Below are 21,925 nucleotides of genomic sequence, written 5' to 3' on the forward strand. Positions count from 1 at the left end.
GCAGCAATAAATAACATCATGGTACTTCAAAGGTCAATGCTGCATTGTATTCACAATAAAAGCAATTTATTATAGTTTTGTTTAACAGGTGTCTATAGAGCAGTGTATTCAGCAAAAAGGGAAAAAAAAAAGCTGTGAAGCAGCATATTGTTCATCAGGATGACACATCAGGGTAATTATTTCTGCTCTTCTGGGAATATAGGTTCTGCTACAAGGCACTTTTTGTTATAGCAGCAGTGCTTCAGAAAAGTAAATAATAATAATGCTTATATAAAAGATCAGCAAATTAAAAGATTCTCAACCTGAATTTCAACAATTACTTTTATTTTTAAATACAAGAGGTAAAGTATATGCTTTCACTGTAAAGAAGCATGTAACTGATTTTAATACAGCTTTTATGAGGTGCCCTGTTTGAGCATTTTGACAAACACTAATGTATTCCACTTTTCATGAGTGAATATCCTAACAGGGTGTTTGAGGAAGTATGCAAGTTTGGCTTTGTTTAGTAGGACCTCAGCTTTGCGCAGTACTTTCTGACTCAGCACTAAAGGCCAATTTTACATCAAAGTTCTATGCTGCAATCTTACATTCTAAAAGCTCTTAGCACAACAAATCTGTCAATACTTTCTGCCTAGCTACATTCTTTGGAGAAATGGCCAGCTGCTCCCATCCTGTAAGGTTTTTCTTCCACCTGGAAGAAAATACTTCACACAAAATGCCATAACAGCACTAGTTTAGACATCAGTACCCTCCCCAAGTAGAAGGCCATCCACTGCTGGCATTCCCACCAGGTGACACACCTGAAGATTCATTTCTCAGTTAATGGGGATTGCTGGCTAGATCTGAACTGTGGGCAGATCTCAACCCTCAAATATTTTATTTTTTATTAAAATGTCTGAAATGGATAAGCATTGAACTTATTTACATTTCAGACATTTTATTTTTCAAAACTTTTCATAAGGAAGTGATCTTTAATCTTGACTCTTAAAAAAAGAAACTAATGAAAAGGAGGTTTTCAAGACTGTATTTGCATGAAGTGAAAGGGTCTTAAAGCGCTAAACTTGCATTATTTATTTCATGCCGAGTCTAGATTTTGCTAGCTAAAAGTTTTATCTGAATCAAAGAGAAAAGTTTTGCCTGTGCATTTCTAGAGAAGTTAAAGGGTTTACATTGTCAGGGTAGTCTCTATAAAATTAATAGACACCAGATGGCCCCATAACATTCATTCATCAAAGAACAGATTTCAGTTCCCCTGAAGGGAAAAAAAAACAACTTTGATGTTCAAAGTTATGGGTGCTTCAAGTTTTTGAAGGAAAAGTGCCCTGAAATTTACCATATATATAGATAGATAGATGATTACGATATATAAAATAGGGTTAGGATACTTACCTGAGAAAACCTTGGATGGCCGTTGCATTTTATTGGCCAGCTGTAACAGCATCTCTTAATAAAAAAAGCTGCAACTAACACCTATACAGAGTTTGGTCCTGTAGGAACAAGGATGGTAGATGCCACTTGCATGTGTACTTACTAGACATACAGAGGTGGAAGGGTAAGTCTATGTGATTAGGCACAAGCACCAGAACTGAAGGACTGGCAGGAACTGAAGACACTTTGGAACAGGTAGGCTAAGGCAGGCATTAAAGGAGTTCAAAAAAATCAAACAGGAAGGGAAAAAAAGTTAATTAGGTGGGTCCAGTGAGAACACCAAATTCTCCACTCAACAAAACTAATTAAATTTGTCATTAACGGCAACAGAGATAGGTCTTAAGTTTGTTGACAAGACATAAGCAGGGAAAATATTGGTACACAGGTGCTTTATATTCTAAGTAGAGCTCCAAACACAACTTTCAGAGGTGTATCTGAAACTACTTAGGCTCAGCTAGAAAAGCGTAGGAAACCCCTTCTATACAATTAGCCACACTGACACCAGGGTCAGAATAAAAATGTCTTGAAATCCAAACAAAGCAATGGTTTAGACGCAGCTATTTATCCCAGAGATGGAATCTATTATTTATGTGGTGGTAGAGAGAAAACATGAGCCTTCTCTTTCCCTCCCTGCAAAAAGAAGCCAGGAGAAGAAATGTGTGCACATAAAAAGTTGCAGTGCATGTTTATTTTAAATAAGTACTCATACAGAGGACATCAATATCACATGGAGAATTCAGTCAGATTCTTCCTCCAAATTATCTTTGCCTCACAAAAGGTAATATAAACTGAAGATTAGAGTTGCTATTTGGTAACAAACATTGCAAAAATAGTATGTATTTCCATTAGGAAGTACTTTGTTACACCTTATTCTTGGCTCACCTCATGTTACAGGGCTCTGCAGTTGGCGACTACAATTTTCTCGGAAGTTGGATCACGCTCAAATACACTATTTTTTATAATAAAATCAAACCAAGTCTACCAACATGCATCTTCAGATTAGCTGATTAATATTTCAACTGTAACTTCATGCATTTTTATTTCATTTTTAACTTTAAATTTCAGTCTATTATATGACCTCATATATGATAAAGATGAAGACATTTGCTTCATTTTCTCTGTAGTTCAGAAAGGTAGATGTTGAAGTTACCTTACACTGATATCCAAGAGCTTTAGTGTTTAAATTGATGCTAAAAACCTTATAAATGGTTTAAAAGGTGCTATGGGTTGACCCCACTCAGCAGCCAAGTGCCTGTGAAGCTGCTCACTCCCCTTATCTTTCCTCCACCCCCAGCAAATAAGGAGAGAGGGGCAGCAAAAGCAAAACTCACTGGCTGAGATAAACTCAGAGATGTAAAGGCAATCCTTCACTACTCCCACAGACAGACTAATGCCCAGCCAGCTGGCAAAGAGCCACCTTAGAAGCCACACAACCTGCATGCCCTTCTTTCTCTACCTCTTCCTTCTTTCTGTTGTTGAGGTGATGCTTTATGATATGGAATAGCTCTTTGGCCAGTTCAGGCTGGCCAGTTTCCAGCCATGTCACTCCCAATCTCTCACCTACTCACTGTGGGGGCAGAGCAGGAAAAAGAAAGACTTGACCCTGGAAAGGGTTGTTCAGCAACAGCCCAAACATCGGTGTGTTAGCAACGTTGGTTTAGATTTTAAATCTAGGACACAGCCCCAGGTGGGATGCTATGAAGAAAGTTAACTCCATCTCTTCCAGAACCATTACAGAAAGAAAACGCCAAGAAGTCAGCTGTTAATCTGCATGAGATATATCACATGTAATTCACCATTTGGAAGCCCAAAAATCACAAGCAAGTCATCTACTGTAAAATGCTTTCAGCAAATGTAACCATGTGCCAGATTTATCAAACCTGACAGCAATCCACTATAGTCAGTACTCAGCCTAACATTGTAGCAGCAGCTTTGACCAGTGTACATATAAAATGAGCAAGCCCAAGGCCTTCCCCAAACATACATCTTTGTCTGGGATCTTGTGGGACTTGTGTCCACATTATCAAAACAGATCTATTTTCTTCCTAAGCCATCTACTGCTTACTCCCAGCATATTGTGAGCAGTATTGTACAGTAGATATGCATAAATAGAATCATAAATTATATAAAATAAGCTAACAAGGTGCTCAGAAAAGCAGCTCTATGACTCTGCCACATTGCATGATAATCACTTTATGATGCTTGCTTACTCTAGTTCTGGGGGGGAAACAAACAAACAAAACCCCAAAACAAACCAACAAACACTCTTAAAAACCTCTTAACAACAGAAACTACATATTCCATGGAACTTCTCTTTTTAAAAGACTTCCCTGTTCCACCATCTAGGAGCCTCTATGGCAGTGACACCCACTCCTGCCCATAGACTGGGAATGGAGAGCAGAGGTAATGGTCTGTGGAAATCATCAGTGTGTCTTCAAAGACCTTCAGAGCTCCTCAGTGTCTGTGGGGACAACTGTTCATTAATCCCCAAATAACCCAAGCAGCACTACTCCCAAAGAAAGAAGTTTTCAGTCCACCATGAACCTTACTTCTCAAGGGTAAAGGTGTTGAGCACCACAGATGCTTAACCCACTGAAAGGCTTCAGGAGCTGGGTGTAAGCAGTGCATAGCTTTCTGGCACTTTAGGATGTTTAAAGGCAACTGCAGAGTATACTCCCCTTTGGGAAACTACTTCTCACCTCTAGAGAGTGATAGAGGAGAGCCAGGAAAGAGGTCTACATAAATGAAACGAGAAAGGCCACTGCAGACTAGGGTGTCACAAAAATTAACTTGTAGCACTGAGAAAAGTATTTAACAATTCTGTCTTGCATGGAAAGGCCACTCCTGCAGAGCAGTAAAGCTCTACTAGAGCAGGTCAGTACTTGCAGCTCAGTGGTGCTGCAGCAGGAGCTATTTTGGGGCTCCAACCCAGGAGCAGGAGATGGTATGCGGCTCTAGCCCAGGGGGAAAGTGTCTTCTCTGGAACTCAGGAGCATCTCTCCATGCAGCAAGAGCTTTCTAGGAAAGCTAGTCAGATTTGAACATGGACCAAACACAGTTATCTGCCTGGGGTTTTAAAGGTAGTATTGCTCACTGAAGAGTTCTGTTCTGAATTTGAGAGGCTAAGGCACAATGAAAGTGAGCAATCAAGGCCATGATTATTGGTGTGCAATTTAAAGCAAACCAGGCTCCACTTCCAAGTGAGCTGAATCCACTTTAAGGCATATGGGGGGGGGGGGGCTCAATGAACACTGATAACAGTGTCTGTCAAATCTAAACAGGACTAGAAGTTTCTTTTCCTTCCAAAACATGTGACCCAGATTTGCATTTTGGGTTAACAGTGAACAAAACCCACACTTTTGTTTGAGGTATTAGAAATTTTACAGCTTGTGCACAGCTCTGTTACACACACCTCAGTGCAGATGTGCCAGAACCACCAGAGTTCTGATGCAAAAGCATCAGCCTTAATTCTCCTTTCCTCTCCCATACTTTTCTGCAGCACATCAAGGATATTTGCCATTCCACAGCGCTACACAGCAAGTAAGCTCACTTCTAAACATGTCCAAATAGAAGTTTCTAAACTGCAAAATAAACACAGTTCTTACAGTAAGTTAGGCAGCAAAAGGCAGGTTATTGCTAATATTTCATAAATATTTAAATGTAGTGTTAGTTAACTTTTTTCCTTGCCCTCAGCGTAGCGGTTACAAGAGGCCCTTTTGAACAAAACAAAGACTGCCACAGAAAGTAACAAAATAGTTTACTTTCTGGGCTTTTTAGTCCCTGTCATAACAAAATAGTGATCATCTTGCCTGCTCTTCAGAAGAGGAACTTTTGGCACACCAAGTGTTCCTACGTTATGTGCCTGCTCCTTTGGGAGCGGTTTCTTGGCTGCTGGGGCGAAGCTTTTGCTTGTTTGCAAGTTTTTGGTTGAATGCTGACCTTTTGTGGAAGGCTGTGCTGGCTTTTTGGTGACTGCCACTGTGCCTGAAGTTTGAGGAAGCCGTACAACAGACAAAGGTGTGCGTTCAGCAGGTTTGGATAAAGAGGGTCCAGCCCGGGGGGGATTACTGGCACTTGGCTGCTTCCAGCCAGCTGATGACACATTTTTGCTTGTAGGTAACGACGGAGGGGGTGACTTTGATGCTTTGCTAACTGCAAGGGAAGGTGCAGAAGCAGAAAGTTTTAGCTTGGAAGCAGTTTTCAAGTTCCTTGCTAGATGAGAAGTTGTTTTTGGGGCTTTCTGAGGATGCTGAGACCCAGCACCTGAGATCTGAATATCATTTTCAGCAGGTTTTGCAAGGAGTTGCTGAGAATGCGCAAACTTGGAAACAGTGCGCAGATTTGTAACTGGCAGCCGAGCAGGTCTGGGAGTGACCAAATTTGCTTTGGTTTTAGTGGCAGATACAGGTTTGCACTTAGCAGGGACACATTCCTGTTTTGAAGTTGTTGTTCCAGCTGTCCCAGACAAGTGAGATGGTTGTTTTTTAGAGGGCGAGAGGACAGGATGGAGTGCTGATGCTGGTGAGCCCTGAGGCAGGGCAAACTTCACCTTGGTAGCATCGGGGGACCGAATACGTTTGCGCAACGTTTCAGATGGAACAAGAGCTGTTCTCACTCCTGCACGTGAAGAACTTTTGCTTCCAGGCTGTGAAGGAGCAGAAGCTGGTGAGTTGCATGGAGGAGACTCCAGTTTCTTTGAGGTGCCAGCTAATGGTTTGAAAGGAGACTGCACACCTGCTGCTGAGGACCCTTGTAACTTGGACCTGACTGTTGATGACTTGGCAGTGGAAGATGGGGTCACTGGCACTCTTGGTAATGTCAGGGCAGGGGACTGAGGACGTTTGGATAAAGCTTTCTTGGCACTGGCCCCAAGACCTAAAACAGGAGCAGGAGGTTTGGATGGCTGCTTTTGAAACATATTGACAGCTGACATTGGATTCATAAGAGGAGGCTCCTGATTTCTAGCTGACAAGCTGGGGACATTGTCACTGGTGACCCCTTTCTGAAATGCCAGGATTTTTTGTTCCAGAGTTGCAAACTGAAGCACTCGGCACGGATCATATTTGAGCAGAAAACCTTGAAGAGTGTCCCAGCCTCCACCAACACGTACCATCACATGCTTGCCATGTAGCATCTGAGAATGGGGAAGAGGGGGAGAACAAGAGAAATTTTTATCTTGTTTTATTTTTTCTTCATCTTACATTATCACCAATTGAAATTGATTAAAAATAGCCCTTCCCTTCTTACAGAGAAACATTTAAAAACGTAGTGATAAACAAGGTTTATGCTTCCCAATTATTTTATTAGGTAGCTTCTCCTGCAGAGATAGTAATTCTGTGTCAGGAAAGAATGGAAACATCTTTACAGAAGACATTTTAACCATTCTGTAATAATCTTTTTAGTATACAGGGTTCTGGGCATGGGTTTAATTTAAATTATGGATGTCCTTGTAACACAAACTCTTATAACTGCTGACGTGAATACTCAACTACCCCGCAAATTATAAACCCCAAGATTCCAGGTTTTGAACAAGCAATGTTCTCAGGATAGTCTATAGCATTATCCTTATTTATGTTGCAGGTCATTACTGACATTTTAGAGACACCACAGAGAAACACTACCTTAGTGCGGTTCTAAAATCAATGTTTGTGGTTCAAAGATCTAAAGAATGGAGTAATTACACCTATTTAGAATAAGGGATTAAAGTACAAGCTGTCCCAACCTAAATAATTCTTTAATTCTAAAACAACTCCATAAAAATGAGGTATTTCACTTAAAAGCACTTCTTTCCCCAGAATAAATATAAATTTGAGTTCTAAAAACCTACTTACTCGTATGAAGAGTATTTTATCTCCCAGCCTGTAACGTCCCTCTGATAAGTATTCAATTGAAAATCGATGGGAACAACTGCAGGGGGGATCTTCTGCTATATGTTTTACCTAGTTATTAAATTGAAAGCATTTGTTAGTATTTTGACAGAAGCACGAGTTTAACCATCTATTGAGTTAATCTTCTATTAAGAAGGAAGACACAAGAAGGAAACCATTGAAAAAAGGGGAAAGGGAGTCCCCAAATTAGTGCTGGGTTAGAGAAGATCTGCCTCAAAGAGCCATCTAGAAATGCAACAAAGTGTGTCAGACTATTGCCAAGAAGAAGAAATAGTGAGTTTTCAGAGAAAGTAAGGATCTGGTGGCTGACATTCCCAAGGAAACAGAAATTTTACATTTCAACACAGAGACCTTTAAAACAAATGAATTTTTAAGCAAAATAGGAAAATTGTTCATCATTTCCTCTGGACCAGTTCACAAGCTGTACAAATAATTTTCTTTTCTGCACACATATTCATTTCCAATTGGTGCAGCTACAGAGGTTTGATTTAAAATATTCTTTCAATAGACTTTCATTAAAGCCTACTTTAACCTCTGAAGAAGTTTTATGAAAAGATCAAATTGAAGAGAAACATTCATTGCAGTCATAGACTACTGACACACCAGAAAAATTGAATGAGAACATTTCTCATACTCAAAGAAGCAAGAAAAAGGAAGAAGGGAAAGGAAATCAATGTAGGTTATATGCACTCCAAAATATACAGAACAGCATTTTATTTTCATTAAAAAAACAGAACAACCCCCCCCCCAAAAAAAAAAAAAAAAAAAAAAACACAAAAAGCTGATAAAAGAGGTTGCATTTAAAGCCCATATCACACTAAGCAAGTAGCACTTACTGCCTCGTGTAACTCCCCATGGTGACAACATGACTTTGGTGTGCTAAGAGGTGATGGTGGCCCAGAGGTCATCAGCAGGGTTTCTTCTAGCTCAATTTCCTTCTCTAGTTTTACAAGTACAGGAGGTTCAACTCCATACCTCAAATACCAAAGCAGAGTGTTTAATTACTAATTTACTAAAGAAAACAAAAAGAAACTGATGATGATAAACTTGCAAAATTGTAAGTGGCTTGACAGACAGGGACATCTGAATCAGTCAGAGGAGTAATTGCCTTGAGAATCCAAAGAGAAGGAGCATCTCTGAGTTTCTAGCAGAAACCCCTCCTAAGGTAGCCTTGGTGTTACCAGAGGATGCAATAAAAATACTACCAAACTACACAGCTGAGGTCACAAACAATTTAGATAGACTATCTTAAAGCTTCCAGCTCCACACTAGAAATAAATTAGGTCTACATTTAAATAAGAAAGAGATACCTTCCGAAACACTGAACAATTTAAACCCTTAAAATTATATTTAATGCTCAGTGAGTTCTTCCAAGGGATACACATAAGCTGAATACATAAATTAAACACACAGCTATAGAAACCAGCATGGAACAGCACTTCTCCATGGAAGGAGTCTGATTAATACTTGAAAAAATATTCATACTGTATGATGGTCCTAGAAAAGCTACTCATTACTTTTTGCACAGAACTAACAACCACTGCATTGCACTTAACAGCTGCAAATAATGTCCTAACTTTGTCTTAGCTTTTACTTAGTAGGATGTGTCCTTCAATTTCTTGTTACAAGCATGTGTGGATCACATACCCAGATACAATGCGCCCAATTTCCAGCAGACAAAGATACACTTGTCTTGGATCCTTGTGCAAAACTAAAAGGGAAGAAAATAAAGAGGAGTTATAGTTCATATTTATTGCAGGAGGCCTAAGCAATTAGATACAGCCAAGAGCAGGGAAGATGAGGTATCCATGACTATAAATTTCCCATCATCCTACACAGAGGCAAGGTACATTATCACTGATAAAGCACTACATGCTTTCTAACTCTAATTTTCTATTCTGTAAAATCTGCAAACTCATCCTGCCACTCCTGCAACCACTCTTCCTCCTAAGAGAAATATGTTTTATGATTTTCCTTCTTGATTAGAACAGGAAACAAAGAGACATGAATGCTTCCTGCTCCCTGCCCCCAAATGCAATATCAGTCTTAAAGACAAAAAGCACTTAACAACTACAAATAGGAAAATACACTCATATGTTTGTGCTCATGCCTACAGACACAGCTATGTACATGCACTCTGGAGGTTACCATCCACAGGAGGATACACTGCAAGGACTCAAGCTGACAAGTGACTGACAACCACACAGCCAGTCAGCCTGGGTGGTTTTAAACCTTGGCTGGGAAAGAACAATCTGGGTGACTGTTACCAGTTCAGCAAGCAAAGGATCTTTTTTTCTTATCACTACTTCAATATTTCCAGCTCTATATTTACAGATGAAATCCAACATCTTTCTGATGTTCAATTTGATATTTAAGCTCCCTTTGCTTTAAATGTGTTTCCTAGAGTATAATCCAAGTATGAAGTCAGATTTTCTTGTTTACATCATCTACTCCAGTTTCTGTCTGCTTTGTAAAGATCTGATTATGAAGGGTAAATCTAGAATAGAAAGCTGACACAGCCATAATCTAAAAGCTACTTTTAGAGGCCAATTAATCTGTTTTTGAGACGAATGTGTGTGTGTATATTCTCCAGCTGTAACAGAAGTGTTTTAATTTGCTTGAATCCAAAAGGGAAAGATCCAAATATACCCCTAGCAAAGACCAAGACATTTGTTTTGGCTTGATGTCAAAGGGCACCCCACGATGCCTACTCTTCCTTTCTGCTGTCACAGGAGCCTCTTTATTTATTTCCTTCCCAGTCACCTACAATTTTCAGGAGGTGCTGCCGTATGTACCTAATGGGAAAAAGACAATTGTCAACTTATCCTTCCCCTATTTCATTCATGAAGAATGGCTTGAAAGTCTGAAAACATCAGTGGAAAGAATGTTTCATCTAGGAGGCTGCAAGTCTGATGACTTTAACTGCCAAAAAGGCTCACAGAAGATATTTATGACACAAAGCAAGCCTGTGTCAAGAGATACAGACTTCAAAACACTTCTTTGCTGTGAGTGAGCCACAACACTAGGAAATCATGTCTGACTGTCTCAGGGAAGCTAAACAGGTTCTGGTTACCTGTCTACTTACAGGAACTAATATGTTTAAGCAATACAATTCATACAAGGAACTAAAAAAAAAAAAAAATTTGTAACTCAGTTCTACATCTCTATTTCCTGGCACTGAAAAAAGATACACTCACTAGTTCATCAAAATGAGACAGATGCAAATGATGGAGTTTTCCCAACTGTTTTAAAAGATGACTTACCCAGTCCAACCAGCAGGTAAATAACATCTAATGGCACAAAGGCTTCAAAATCCATAGTAAATACTATGACAAATTCATGATTACTGAAAACAATGATGCTTCTCAGTTTTTTGCTAGGCTGCTGACAGGCAGATATTTTGCTTATTTAAAAAAAAAAAAAGCCAAACAACAGAAACAATAATTCGGCTTGCCATAGAAAGTTTTGTATAAATTAATTTTTACTGACATAACACCTGGTAGAAGAGGATTTCCTTATTTATTATGTGATGGAAGTACAATCCTCCTAACTAGCAGTCAAAAAAATTTTCTTCCATCATATCAATTTAGAAGATGCTATACAGCACTAGTTGTGCACTGGGGCAGGCATACTCATAGTTGGTAATATTTATTTTTATAACTATCTTATTAAATGGGGAAATACAAATGGTTTAGAGTCATGTTAAGTGTGTCCTGAAGTAAACGTTAATTGCCAACAGGCTGTTTCCATTTCAGACAACGCCCTGATGGTGTCTGAATAACCAAATAAACAAATTTAAACAATTTAAACACCATGAATGTATTATTCTGAGGCATTTTTACAAGAATGAGCTCTAATACCAAGTAAAAGATCTTATTGTGAGTTGACTCCATGGCCCTGTGGTCTTCCCACACACAGAAAGTGAAACCACCATTTTCCTCTCTGTTTCTCAGTGGCTCTTTTTACTGAAGAAAAACATGATATTTTGTTGCACAGCTCTCAATCCCCACTTCATCCCACACAGTAACTTTCAAAAGTTTGGAAAAACATTATGCAAGTTATATTAGTCATTGAACTGATTTTTCAAGGCTTTTACTTGGACTCTGTCTTAAAATAAATAAAAGCTTGCACAAGACATGCAGGATCAAGAGAAAAAGTTCAAAAGTCTATAACAAGGCCTCTCCCTGACCAGGTAGTTATTCACACAAAGATCAAAGCAAATCTTACAAAAAGAATGAGTTACCTAAACCTTCAGATTCAAAGAGGTATGTCTCATCAACTCCAATGGCTCTACACCAGTTAAGAAAGTTGGCTGTATTATCTCTGGCAAAGAAAGATCCTGATGGAGCATCCTTCTTACATGGAACTTTTCTCATTGGAAAATTCTAGCAAGGGAAGAAAACAAAAAGTACATTGTGCACATCAACATTGTCAACAGATTTCAAAGCATTATTTGCAAAGCAAAATACACCCTAAACTCAGAGTACAGAAACAGTTGTAACTATTTTATGTTCACCTCACTATGCATCCTATGAAAAAAGCTACACTAATATAGAAGGCATTCTGCCTTATCATTGTGAGTAGTCAACAAGAGTCCTTAGTTCTGCAGCCTTTATACTCCAAAGTAACAGACTTGCTTGAGATTCCCATTTCAACTAAGCATTGCTTCTCAGTAAAAACACTGAAGCCCATCTCCAGGTTTGGATACTTTTATGGCTGACCTGCACACGTGAGTTCAGCTACCACTTTCTGGCATAAGGCATACTACCAAGTCCCAATGGATAGCTAATTAACAACCCACACTGATGTCGGGGGAACAAACTTGGACTAGATGTTCCTCTGGCAAGACTTCTACTGAAACCAAACTAAATAACCAGTAAGGACCTTAGGATGCAATTAACAAAACAAGTAATTTGTTACGTAAGTTTATCCATCTATACAGCCACTTTGTTGTTAATCAGTCTCTGGATACACAGCATACAAAACATGTCTTTGGGAAGCCTCACTCACCTGCTTTCCCTGTAACTACTACTTAAAATTTAGGACTTGAATTATGTATTTTAAAAATCATTATACAACTCACCCTTAAGTTATTTGTGCTACAACATTTTTTAACTGTGTTTTGAAGAACACCAATCAATTGGCAAAGTAGTACCCCATTATCAAGTTCTTCTAGCAGTTGCTCTGCTTTGATTTCCATTCCTTTAAGAAAAAGAAGCTCAATATTAGAGTTACTCCACAGAAGGTAAAGAAGTTTCATACGAAGGCAAGAGGTTAGAGGCAACTCCAACAGCATTCCAGCGTTAAAGACCGAGAAACAGAAATATAAGTAAAATAAAATATTTAATTAGATTTTACTTAGACTAACAAGATTCAGAAATATAAATTAGAATGAATTAATTAATTGTGCAACCCTTAAGAGGTGGCAGCTAATAAAACTGAAATCAAAGCACGCATTTCAATGCAATTCTCCCAGACATTCAAACTCAAATATACGAGATCTTAATAGTACTACAGATACTACACATCAGTGCTGACTAGAATATTGGAAGTGCTTTGAAATTCATTAGAGTGATTTTTTTTTTAAGCTCACCCAGCAAGCCAGACAGCCAGATTGAGAGATCCTCTTGCATAGGCACCAAAGTGGCTTCATGCCGCACAGATATCCATTGGTCATACACGCACACATCTGCCAAACCCGGCCCGTGTCTTGGAGTCAGAGGACTTCGAGGACTCAGGGGAAGCTCATCCCCAAACCACACCTGCAGAAGATTTCAGTAAGCTGAAGACAGGAAGCTCTAGTCTTTGCAGTCAGGTGACAAAAAGTTGTGGTTATGAATTAGAATGAAGAATTATTATTCCAAGAGTAAGTATTCACTTCCTTTTCAACAGATATAGCAAACCAACGCAGCACTCAAATGGTTCTGCTCTTGTTAGTAACTTCTGCATCAATATACCACTGCATTAATTCTCTTGACTCCTTTGGATTTAAATTTACATATTTTCCTGAATAAAGAGAACATGCATTAAATGTTTCAGGTTTAACTCAGCACATTTTAAGTCATGAAATCTGAAAATTATAATATAATTTACTATAGACTATTAATTTCTTGATCAAACATTTCAGAGGCATTTTGTGCTCAAATCATTAAAAATTATAACATTAAAAGAGGAAATGTTCCCATGCAAGAACATAACACATTTGTTGAACACAAATACTTAGCATTTCTCTTCAGGACTGTATATTTTCTAAATTAGAGGTAACTAACATTTCAAGAAAAGGACCACACTGAAATTTTGTGAAGATAAATTTCCAAAGACAGAATCCTTCTGGTATTTTCAACTGCTTTCCTTCAGTTCAGTGTGTATATCAAATACATTTATTCATTTATACTTAAGTGATTAACTAGAATACAAGCTTTTTTAAAAAACACTTCTTCATCATTATGGAAATTTTTCAATAATCTCAGGCTTTGACTTCAAAACCTTCTTAGCTAACAGCACTAAGAAGTGAACAGGTCACCTATCCGATAATAACAGTGGGTTGTCCTTGTCACCCTGCTCCTAGTAAAAAGGGAAAATACCTACTTTTTTTAAAAATCAGGGGTAACTGGGGAATCTAGTATTTGATCTGCTTCAGGGTAGAATTTTGTATTAAAAAGAAAAAAGTATTACACATGTATACAGGATTTAAATGCTTCAGGAGGCATTTACCTGGATTGCATTCTGCATGGTCAGCTGCTTTACATTAGTTTCTCCTCCTGGGGAAAAAAAATAAGAGATTTTTAATACAGTTTCTCTTGCTTTCATGAAAATCCTGAGAAAAACCCATCAGTGCTGTTTTGGGAAAATAAGAATTAGTCTACCAGGAAGGGAAGGGGAAAGAGGGAAATATCTTAGTAGCTAAGGTTTTGATCTGGTATTCAGGCAACTTCAGTTCTCTGCCCTCAGATAAAAGTGCAGTTATTACAGCAAAAATAGCAACTAACTTTGTATGCATAAACAATGTTCCAAAGCTGGCAAGATTTTTAGGAGCTGTATGACATACTTTGCCAAAGAGTAATACACATTCTTCAAACCATTCTTGGATTTAACAGTGTTGACACGATTTTTCCCTCCAAGTTATCACGAGCGTATCTTGTACATGTGCGCAGACAGATTTATGCATCCTGAGTTCACGTAAATACCTGGAAGACCATGAAAACCTTAAAGCAAAGAAGTAATTTCGGCAAATAAGATTTTCTCTTAGAGAATCATAGAATGGTGTGGGTTGGAAGGGACCTTAAGGATCATCAAGTTCTAGCACAGACACGAGAGAAATCAATGTTTTTATAAATCTCTCTTGGGATCGTGACTTTGCAGGCAGCATGCATGCACTAAGTTTTCAACAGAATGTTGCAAACTACTGCAGTAATATAGTTACTAGTACAAATCCCTGGCAAAACAAACATTAAGGAAACTTTGGAGACAATCCAGTCAATGCTTTCTCTCCTGAAGCTAACACTCTATTTTCCAGAAATGCTTTCAACCGTGGGAAAATCCAGCACAAGCTCAACACTGGGCTAAGGATTAGTAAGACTTTCTCTGGAGGCTCCAGGTCTAAAGATGTGCACCAGGTTAGCTGCATGCCTGTGTACAGAAGGTATTTCTCCATAATAATTTTCAGTGGTATTTCACAATGTCAAAAAGTTCCTATCTGTGTCTTGAAACCTGTTAAAAACTATTTACTTGCTCTGTTACTTAATAGCTGCAATAATATTTCATCTTACTGATTAAACTGAAAACTAGATTGCAGACATTATCAGACACTTTTAACTCCTCTGTTTTCATTTAAAAGTAAGTAATTTTCCTCTCCTGAACCAGATATTTAGATTTTGTATGTAGATGGCATCTTCTTCTCTTCTGCAAAACCTGGCCTTCCTATGACAAAAGGCTGACTATCTCATCACAGAAAACACAATTCTTGTAAAAATTTGCTCCCTTTAATCCTACATAGAAAGCAGCATGGTATCATTTTCTCCCCCTTGTTCCTTCCCACTGCCTTAAACCTCACAGACTTCATGGGACCACATGTATCAGGGATTTCAAATAACTTACCTCTACCAGTGGCAAATGAGCAACTAGTTTGGTTTCAGGTGAAGACAATTCCTTGTACCAGGACTGCTAGCACTTCTCAGACCTTATTAGAGACATCTTTCCCCTTCCTTTTATTTCTAGGGAAGGGAGAAAAAAAAAAAAAAAAAAAAGAGAGAGAGAGAGAGATCCTCTCCTTGATGTCATTTTTCCTTCTATGAATGAACAAGGGAAGGGAAGGGTATATACCAAGCATTACTAATGAGCATGTCATGCTTCCCACAGCTTTGTCCGGGGGAATATGTTTTCCTTTGGCATAAGAAAGCTATTGTCCTAAGAGAAGCTCAATAAGAGGCTTCATTGATTAAAAAAAATAAATAAAACAACAGCAGAACAGTCAGTAGAGAAGTTGGTCTCATTAAAATAAGGAGTTCCATATAGGCTAACAAGAGCTCTAGCATATTAACTGCCAAGGAAAAACAAAAGACAGCCTAATTCACAGGGAGCACTCAAAACATGAACAAAGCAAAATATTCACACTGCAGCTATCACAGGAATGCTCAGCATCTGCAGTTTTCTGGCATGCCTAGCAGAAACTAGTCTTGGCCCAGAAAAAAAACAAAAAAAAAAAAAAAGGAAAAAAATGAAAGAAAAAACCAAAAAAACAAAGAGGAGATTGAGGAAAATTGTGGCACTCGAATTTCAAGGGCCTGCTCTTCTAAAACGAGTTATTTTGTAAGCCCATATGTCAGATCTCCCAAGTCAGATCTCCCTAGAAAGTCAAAAGGCTTCACTTATTATCAGGGCATTTGAAAAACATTTAACAAAAACCTTCTCTGATGATGTGAGCTACAGCACATGAACTTTGAGTTGAAAAAGTAATACAGCGCTCTTACCCATTTTCAGATGCCAAACGGTTCAGCTCGGAGATTGCAGGGAATACAGATTAACGTAGCCTTGTCACTTACTGCGAGAGGCACAGGAGGAGAAGACTCAGATCTGCCACCTTCCAGTAGTCAGCCTGCAAATGTGCAAGTGCTGTGGTGAGAGGAATACTGCAGTATTAGGCAGAGTCATAACCAAATCTGACTTCTTCTAAAACCAGTTGGGTTCCCTGCATCAAAAAGCTGTACATAATGAAGTAAGTATCTGATACTGAATTTTGGCAGCTCCAGATAGGACTTGCATCAGCTTCTACACATGCCAGTTTTATCAACTCTCATTCAACAGGCATTTGGTGTTCAGACTGAAGTTTGTGAAAAAAAGGACATCAGAATAAAAGTACACTGTAACACATCACCCGCACAGTTTCAGGCCATGCCATTATAATTTCCAGGCAGACCCTCAAGGTCCCTTGGGACAAAAGATTGAATAAGCCCATCACAATAGAAACAATGCTTTTAATAATTCTTCCCCTTCCTCTTTCTGGCGTTTTTTCTTCCCCACTTCCCCCTCCCTGCTTCACCCCTTAAAACAAGGAGAACACCAGAAACTTATGAGCATTTCCCAACCAGGGGGCAGCCAGTCCAGTTCCAAGCTCAGTAAGCATAGAAGTCCCACCCCATCAACCCCACTTTCAGGAAACACCTCATTTCTGCTGGTACTTCTGCTGCCAGTGGCTCTGTGGGATGGAAGGAGAGGAGCTGTCACCTAGCCACACCTTACAGCTGGATCAATACAGAGACACTGGTTTACTAGGAGACAGGTGGTCAGCCCCAAATGATATATCAGGGGAGGCAAGAATTACCTTCAGCTGGTTGAGTGCCAAACCTCCAGTGAAGGACTAGAGCTATGGATCAACACCGAGTACTAGAGGTGAGAAAAACATCCCTATCTATTGACACATGGCATAGGGACAGACATTCCTCAGGAAAGGGGGTGCAGACACACCCTGGACATGACCCACGCAGACTTGCAAGACTATAGTTTGCCTCTGCTCTCCACAGAGGTGCCCAGCACTTTGCCCCCAGACACTCTGAGAAACAGCAGAGTCAGCAAATACTAAAGCACTTTACACAAATATTTCAGAGTGTTAACACATGCTCTTAGATGCTACATGAGATAGCCTGCTTAGGATCAGTTGTATCAGTATTTATAAATCACTCACTGGGGCCCAACCAGCAAGACACACTACACTAATTACAACCCTTTCTGACACACAAGATGAACCAAGTCCAAATCCCATTTTACTTGACTGAACAGTTTACATATAAACAAGCAAACAAAATCCACAACCCTACATTGATGAAGCAGCCATTGGCCTAGCTTAAGTGGAACCTAAAGGGATTCACAGGCTCATTAAAATGCCTTCTGTCAACAGGCTCATTTAGAAAAAAACTTGGGTAGAAACACTTTTGCATCTTTGCCCTATATTTAAGATATATATAACATTATCTTCTATTCCATCAACACTCAAAGGCAGTCACAACAGTCTAACCCAGAGCAACTGGATTAGTCTTGACAGTACCTACTGAGACCCATGTTTATAAATCCACTAAAATGAAAGATGCTGTCACATCGGTATCTGTTGAAACCTACTACAGGATAGTCAAGATTTTTTTACAGACACATCTATTAACACGCAGAAGGGGTAGGCACAAGAGACATCCACTGAAAGGAGCGCTACTCCCTCCATTGCTACAGCAATTACAGAGCCTTCTCATTGCATTACTGAGTCAGCAGGAGCTCTTCTTCCCTGGGGAGGCCTCAGAGGCAGGAAAGAGAAAGAACCAGACTAGTCAGTCCGAGGTGATGGGCAACCATCTCCACACATTAAGGCACGCTGACTGCTCTCCTCAGAGACTGCCTTTCCACACCTCCCCATGAAGCGCACAAAGGCAGAGGCAGGGAGCACACTCTCCCCTACGAAATGGCAACAAAAGCCCTGGGTACACCTGTCAGGGCAGAGAAACCCACTTGAAATCAAGGAGGAGCACTTCGTCTCCACAGCTGGCATCTCCGCAGGAGACACGCAGACGGCTGCTTTCCCACAGGAGCATCCAGTTTGGGCAGAGCCTGGTTAACACCAGACACACTGCCCCAGCTGCTCCCTCACATACACAGGCAAGTTCTTCTCCCCCTCCCTTTTCTAACCCACACTTCTTCCAGCAAAGCAACATGGAGGGGAGCATTTTTCAGTGCCCATTTAGCAGGCTGCTGGCTGGCCACAGTCAAGAGTAGTTTATTATGACTTAAATATAAAATCAAGTCTTATTCTGAAAGATCTACCCAGTACAATTCCAAATGCATAGGCCAGCTAGGCCTTATAGCTCCTAAAGGAATACAGGTACTTTTTCCCATGTCTTGATCTGATACTATGCCAAAGGTGACAGACAGCATCCTTGGAACACGGCCAGCTTTTGGGCAGAGAAAGGAGCCAGACGCTTTTCCACTTATTAAGCAATATGAATGAGTGTTTTAGCCAAGAGCACTGGGGCAAATTTCCTACAGAAACAGCACTGCATCCTCAAACGCCTGCGTAGGGCACAGGAGAGACTGGTTTGAAGGCTGTTATGCAAAAACTCTCCCCTCTCCCTTCCCCAGGGTAAGTTTCGAGGCACTTCCCTTCCGACATCCGTGACAGAGTCTGGATAGAACTGCGGCCGCCGGACGGGTGCCCGGGCCGATCCCAGTGACCGCCCAACACCGGGCTCTGCCGGGGCTGCCCGACGCGCGGGACCCCCAGCACGTTCCCAGCGCCGCCCCTGCAGACAGGCGGGACCCCCCGAGCGCCGCCGCTCCGGAGCTGCGCGCCCGCCGCAGCGCCCCGCTCCCCGCCCGCTGCCGAGCCCGGGCCCGCTGCCCCTCAGCCGTCCCGCACCTCCCCCGCGGGCCGGGCCGCTACCACCCCCCACGCCCCCGGTGCGGGCTACTGTCACACTCACCGCCCTGCCGCGCCGTGCCGCGCCGCGCCGTGTCCCGGCCGCGCACCAAGCGCCACCGCGCCGGCCGCTCCTTTCGAAAGCGCCAATCGGCGCCGGGGGCGGGGCCCTGCCGCCGCACCTGGCCCCGAGCCGCCGCCGCGCCCCGCTCCCGGGACAGCGGCAGCGGCCGGGACAGCGCCCCCGGGCCGGGACACCCCCCCCGGGCCGGGACACCCCCCCCGGGCCGGGACACCCCCCCCGGGCCGGGACACCCCCCCGGGCCGGGACAGCGCCCCCGGGCCGGGACAGCGCCCCCGGGCCGGGACACGCCCCCCGGGCCGGGACAGAGCCCCCGGGCCGGGACAGCGCCCCCGGGCCGGGACACCCCCCCCGGGCCGGGCCACCCCCCCCCCGGGCCGGGACACCCCCCCGGGCCGGGACAGCGCCCGCCTGCACCCCCGGGCGCTGGGAGCCGAAGGGGAGCCGGTCTTCCTGCCCGGAGCTCTCGGCACAGCGCTGTCCCCGCCGCCTGGGCTCGCGTCGCTGGGAGCGGACCCCAGCACGAAGAGTCCCCCCACACCCTGCCTGCAGCCCACGGCGGCATCCGCACCTCCGCGCACAGCATCCAGACACGCTTACCTGTCCCAGGGGTGCCGATGGTGGTATTTTCGAGAGCTATTAAGCACCAGTAACTAAAGTCCTCAAGCAAAATAACCTGTGACACACTTTCACAAAGTAAAGATACTCTGTAATTTTTACTTCGAAATAATAATGCAATTGAAGTTACTTGTTATATCATGAAAAGAGGTTTTGTGTGTATGTGGTTTTTTCCATTACATAATTTTTCATTTTGTGAAGAAATAACATCTTGCACACCTTACAAGAACACATTTCAGACTTGAACAGCAAATGACTATGACATTAACCATTTTGGCTGCTTTATTACTGTAAGTATCTGGAATATATTCTTTGACAGAGGTAAAAAACAACAACAACAACAACCCAAACAAACAACAAAAACAAACAAACAAAAAACTGAAATGAAAAATTGTTAATGAAAACTTGCATTTCCTCATTTCTTTACAGAGAAACAGTAACTGCAATGAGCTTAATTGCAGCAGGAATTAATTGGATTCCTCTGAAGAGCTGGTGGGCTCTTTCTGATCAGAGGGTATAAATACAGAAAAAGTTATATTCACGTTGAGGATCTGAGAGCTATACAATATTCTGTGCATAATGAACAAAACGACTTTTATGAATCCATTGCATGTTTCTATAAAAATGCAGTAAAGAAAATATAATGCATTGTGGGCTACTTTTCTGTGAAAATAAGTGCTATGTGGTCCTGTAAAAGATATTTCTCTTAAAATAATAATAATAATTTTTAAAAAGAATCCATCACTGTACATCCCAAATCTCACAGAGAAGAGGTGTGAATTTGTGGTCATTCACTCTCCACGACATCAGCATCTCTGCATGATGATGGTTAAATGTCCGTAATTCTGTGAGACGACCCAGAAGACATGCAAAGTGTTGAGGGTTATCTGGGTGGTGAAGTTTGCAGACTTTGTGTAGAATATCCAGCAGTGGTTCTTGAAGCCTTTCCACAGAATCTCTGTCCTTTATGTATTGTCGATCTGATGATGGTTTTAGAGAAAAGAAGTGATTAGCAAATACATGCTCTGATACATTGCAATTATTTATACTAAGTTAATATAAAAATATTCAAATATTTACACTGGCCACTCATGTTCATACCTACAAAGAATATTTATTTTCAAATTAATATGAAATAAAAATGTTTAATGTTGTATTTTTGCTTCAGGGTTTTTATGTAAGCTTCCACTTCTGCATAGGGAAAACTTTTAACTTTCTCAAAAACCAAAGTTTTTTAACTCTGCAACGTTTTACTGGAGTTCTGTCATCATCTCTCCATGTGGTTCTGTACCAGAGTACACCTTGCAATGCATTGCAGAAATTGAGCAACACCCTAAGTTCTTGGAGGTATAGTACTCCTGGGGGGAATTTAGCCAGTAGAGAAGAGTGTACAAGTAAGTCACCAAGGTGAAATTCAAACATCTTCATTCTCAGATTAAATTTCTTTTTTAGAAAATACTTGTCTTTTTATTTTGTTCATATAGAAACATGTGTGAGGGTACTTGGATTGGGAGGAAAAGAGATGGGATTTTTGGGGTAAAAAAATTTCCTGAGACACGCTGACTCAAAGAGTGATAGAAGTGCTACACCTTACCATCTTTCAGGAAACCTGATTTGGAAACCTCCCAATAAAGTCTGAAGATCTTCATTGCCATACTCTATTCTAAGTTATAGGGTTTCCCAATTTCCCTCTAAAATATGTGGCATTCCACAGTGGTCAGTAGTGATCTGCATGTAGCCACATCTGGGATTTTCTGAAGAAAGAAGCCTGTTTTGCTAAGCATTGAAGAGATACCCATAATTTTTTAAAGCATGTTATTTAAGCAGTTTTTTCCTTGTATTCAAAACCAAGTGGTAAAGCAGGACATTTGGAGTTTGTATTTATGTGCTTGTTGTCTGGCTTAACAACTGAATATACAGAATGATCATGCACACTCGCTCCATGTAGAATGTAAGTTTTTACAAATCTCATGTCATGCTCCTCATGCTTTCTTTCCAGAACCACTAATATTTAAT

At 41.0% G+C, this 21,925-nt stretch overlaps 2 protein-coding genes across 8 annotated transcripts in view; both read right to left on the reverse strand.

The window, feature by feature from the left end:
• Nucleotides 1-2,101: 2,101 nt before the first annotated feature.
• On the reverse strand, nt 2,102-19,320 carry GAS2L3 (growth arrest specific 2 like 3). Of its 5 annotated transcripts, none has more exons than XM_040063248.2 (12): nt 19,274-19,320; nt 16,286-16,410; nt 15,414-15,529; nt 14,365-14,503; nt 14,031-14,077; nt 12,910-13,078; nt 12,400-12,518; nt 11,560-11,701; nt 8,964-9,027; nt 8,153-8,291; nt 7,260-7,367; nt 2,102-6,562 (listed from the first exon to the last, which is right to left on the reverse strand). In XM_040063248.2, the coding sequence occupies exons 4-12, from the start codon at nt 14,384-14,386 to the stop codon at nt 5,186-5,188; spliced, it is 2,187 nt and encodes a 728-aa protein (XP_039919182.1). In that variant the 5' UTR covers nt 14,387-14,503; nt 15,414-15,529; nt 16,286-16,410; nt 19,274-19,320; the 3' UTR covers nt 2,102-5,185. The 5 variants fall into 5 exon arrangements, with proteins under 5 accessions (XP_039919182.1, XP_039919185.1, XP_039919184.1 ...); XM_040063251.2 differs by having other exon boundaries at nt 16,286-16,427; XM_040063250.2 differs by lacking the exon at nt 19,274-19,320 and adding an exon at nt 16,977-17,071.
• Nucleotides 19,321-20,336: 1,016 nt separating this feature from the next.
• Nucleotides 20,337-21,925, reverse strand: part of NR1H4 (nuclear receptor subfamily 1 group H member 4) — a 35,899-nt gene continuing 34,310 nt past the window's right edge. For 2 of the 3 annotated variants that reach the window (XM_058420333.1, XM_058420332.1), the window contains one exon: nt 20,651-20,889. In XM_058420333.1, coding sequence (XP_058276316.1) covers nt 20,651-20,889 — 239 coding nt within the window. Of the gene's footprint in view, nt 20,890-21,925 lie in introns of all 3 variants that reach the window. The other variant, XM_040062520.1, reaches the window with a different exon arrangement.

This window comes from Hirundo rustica, chromosome 4 (genome assembly GCF_015227805.2).
Source record: "Hirundo rustica isolate bHirRus1 chromosome 4, bHirRus1.pri.v3, whole genome shotgun sequence".
Classification (NCBI taxonomy): Eukaryota; Metazoa; Chordata; class Aves; order Passeriformes; family Hirundinidae; genus Hirundo; species Hirundo rustica.

What these genes read in the sequence shown, in the direction of transcription:
- GAS2L3 (XM_040063248.2), bottom strand. Translation starts at nt 14,386, where the DNA reads ATGTGTATTACTCTTTGGCAAA. An exon ending in CTGGCTGTCTGGCTTGCTGG is followed by an intron (nt 12,519 to 12,909) that starts GTGAGCTTAAAA and finishes TTTTTCTTAAAG; the next exon opens with GAATGGAAATCAAAGCAGAG. An exon ending in ATGGGGAGTTACACGAGGCA is followed by an intron (nt 7,368 to 8,152) that starts GTAAGTGCTACT and finishes TTTAATAACTAG; the next exon opens with GTAAAACATATAGCAGAAGA.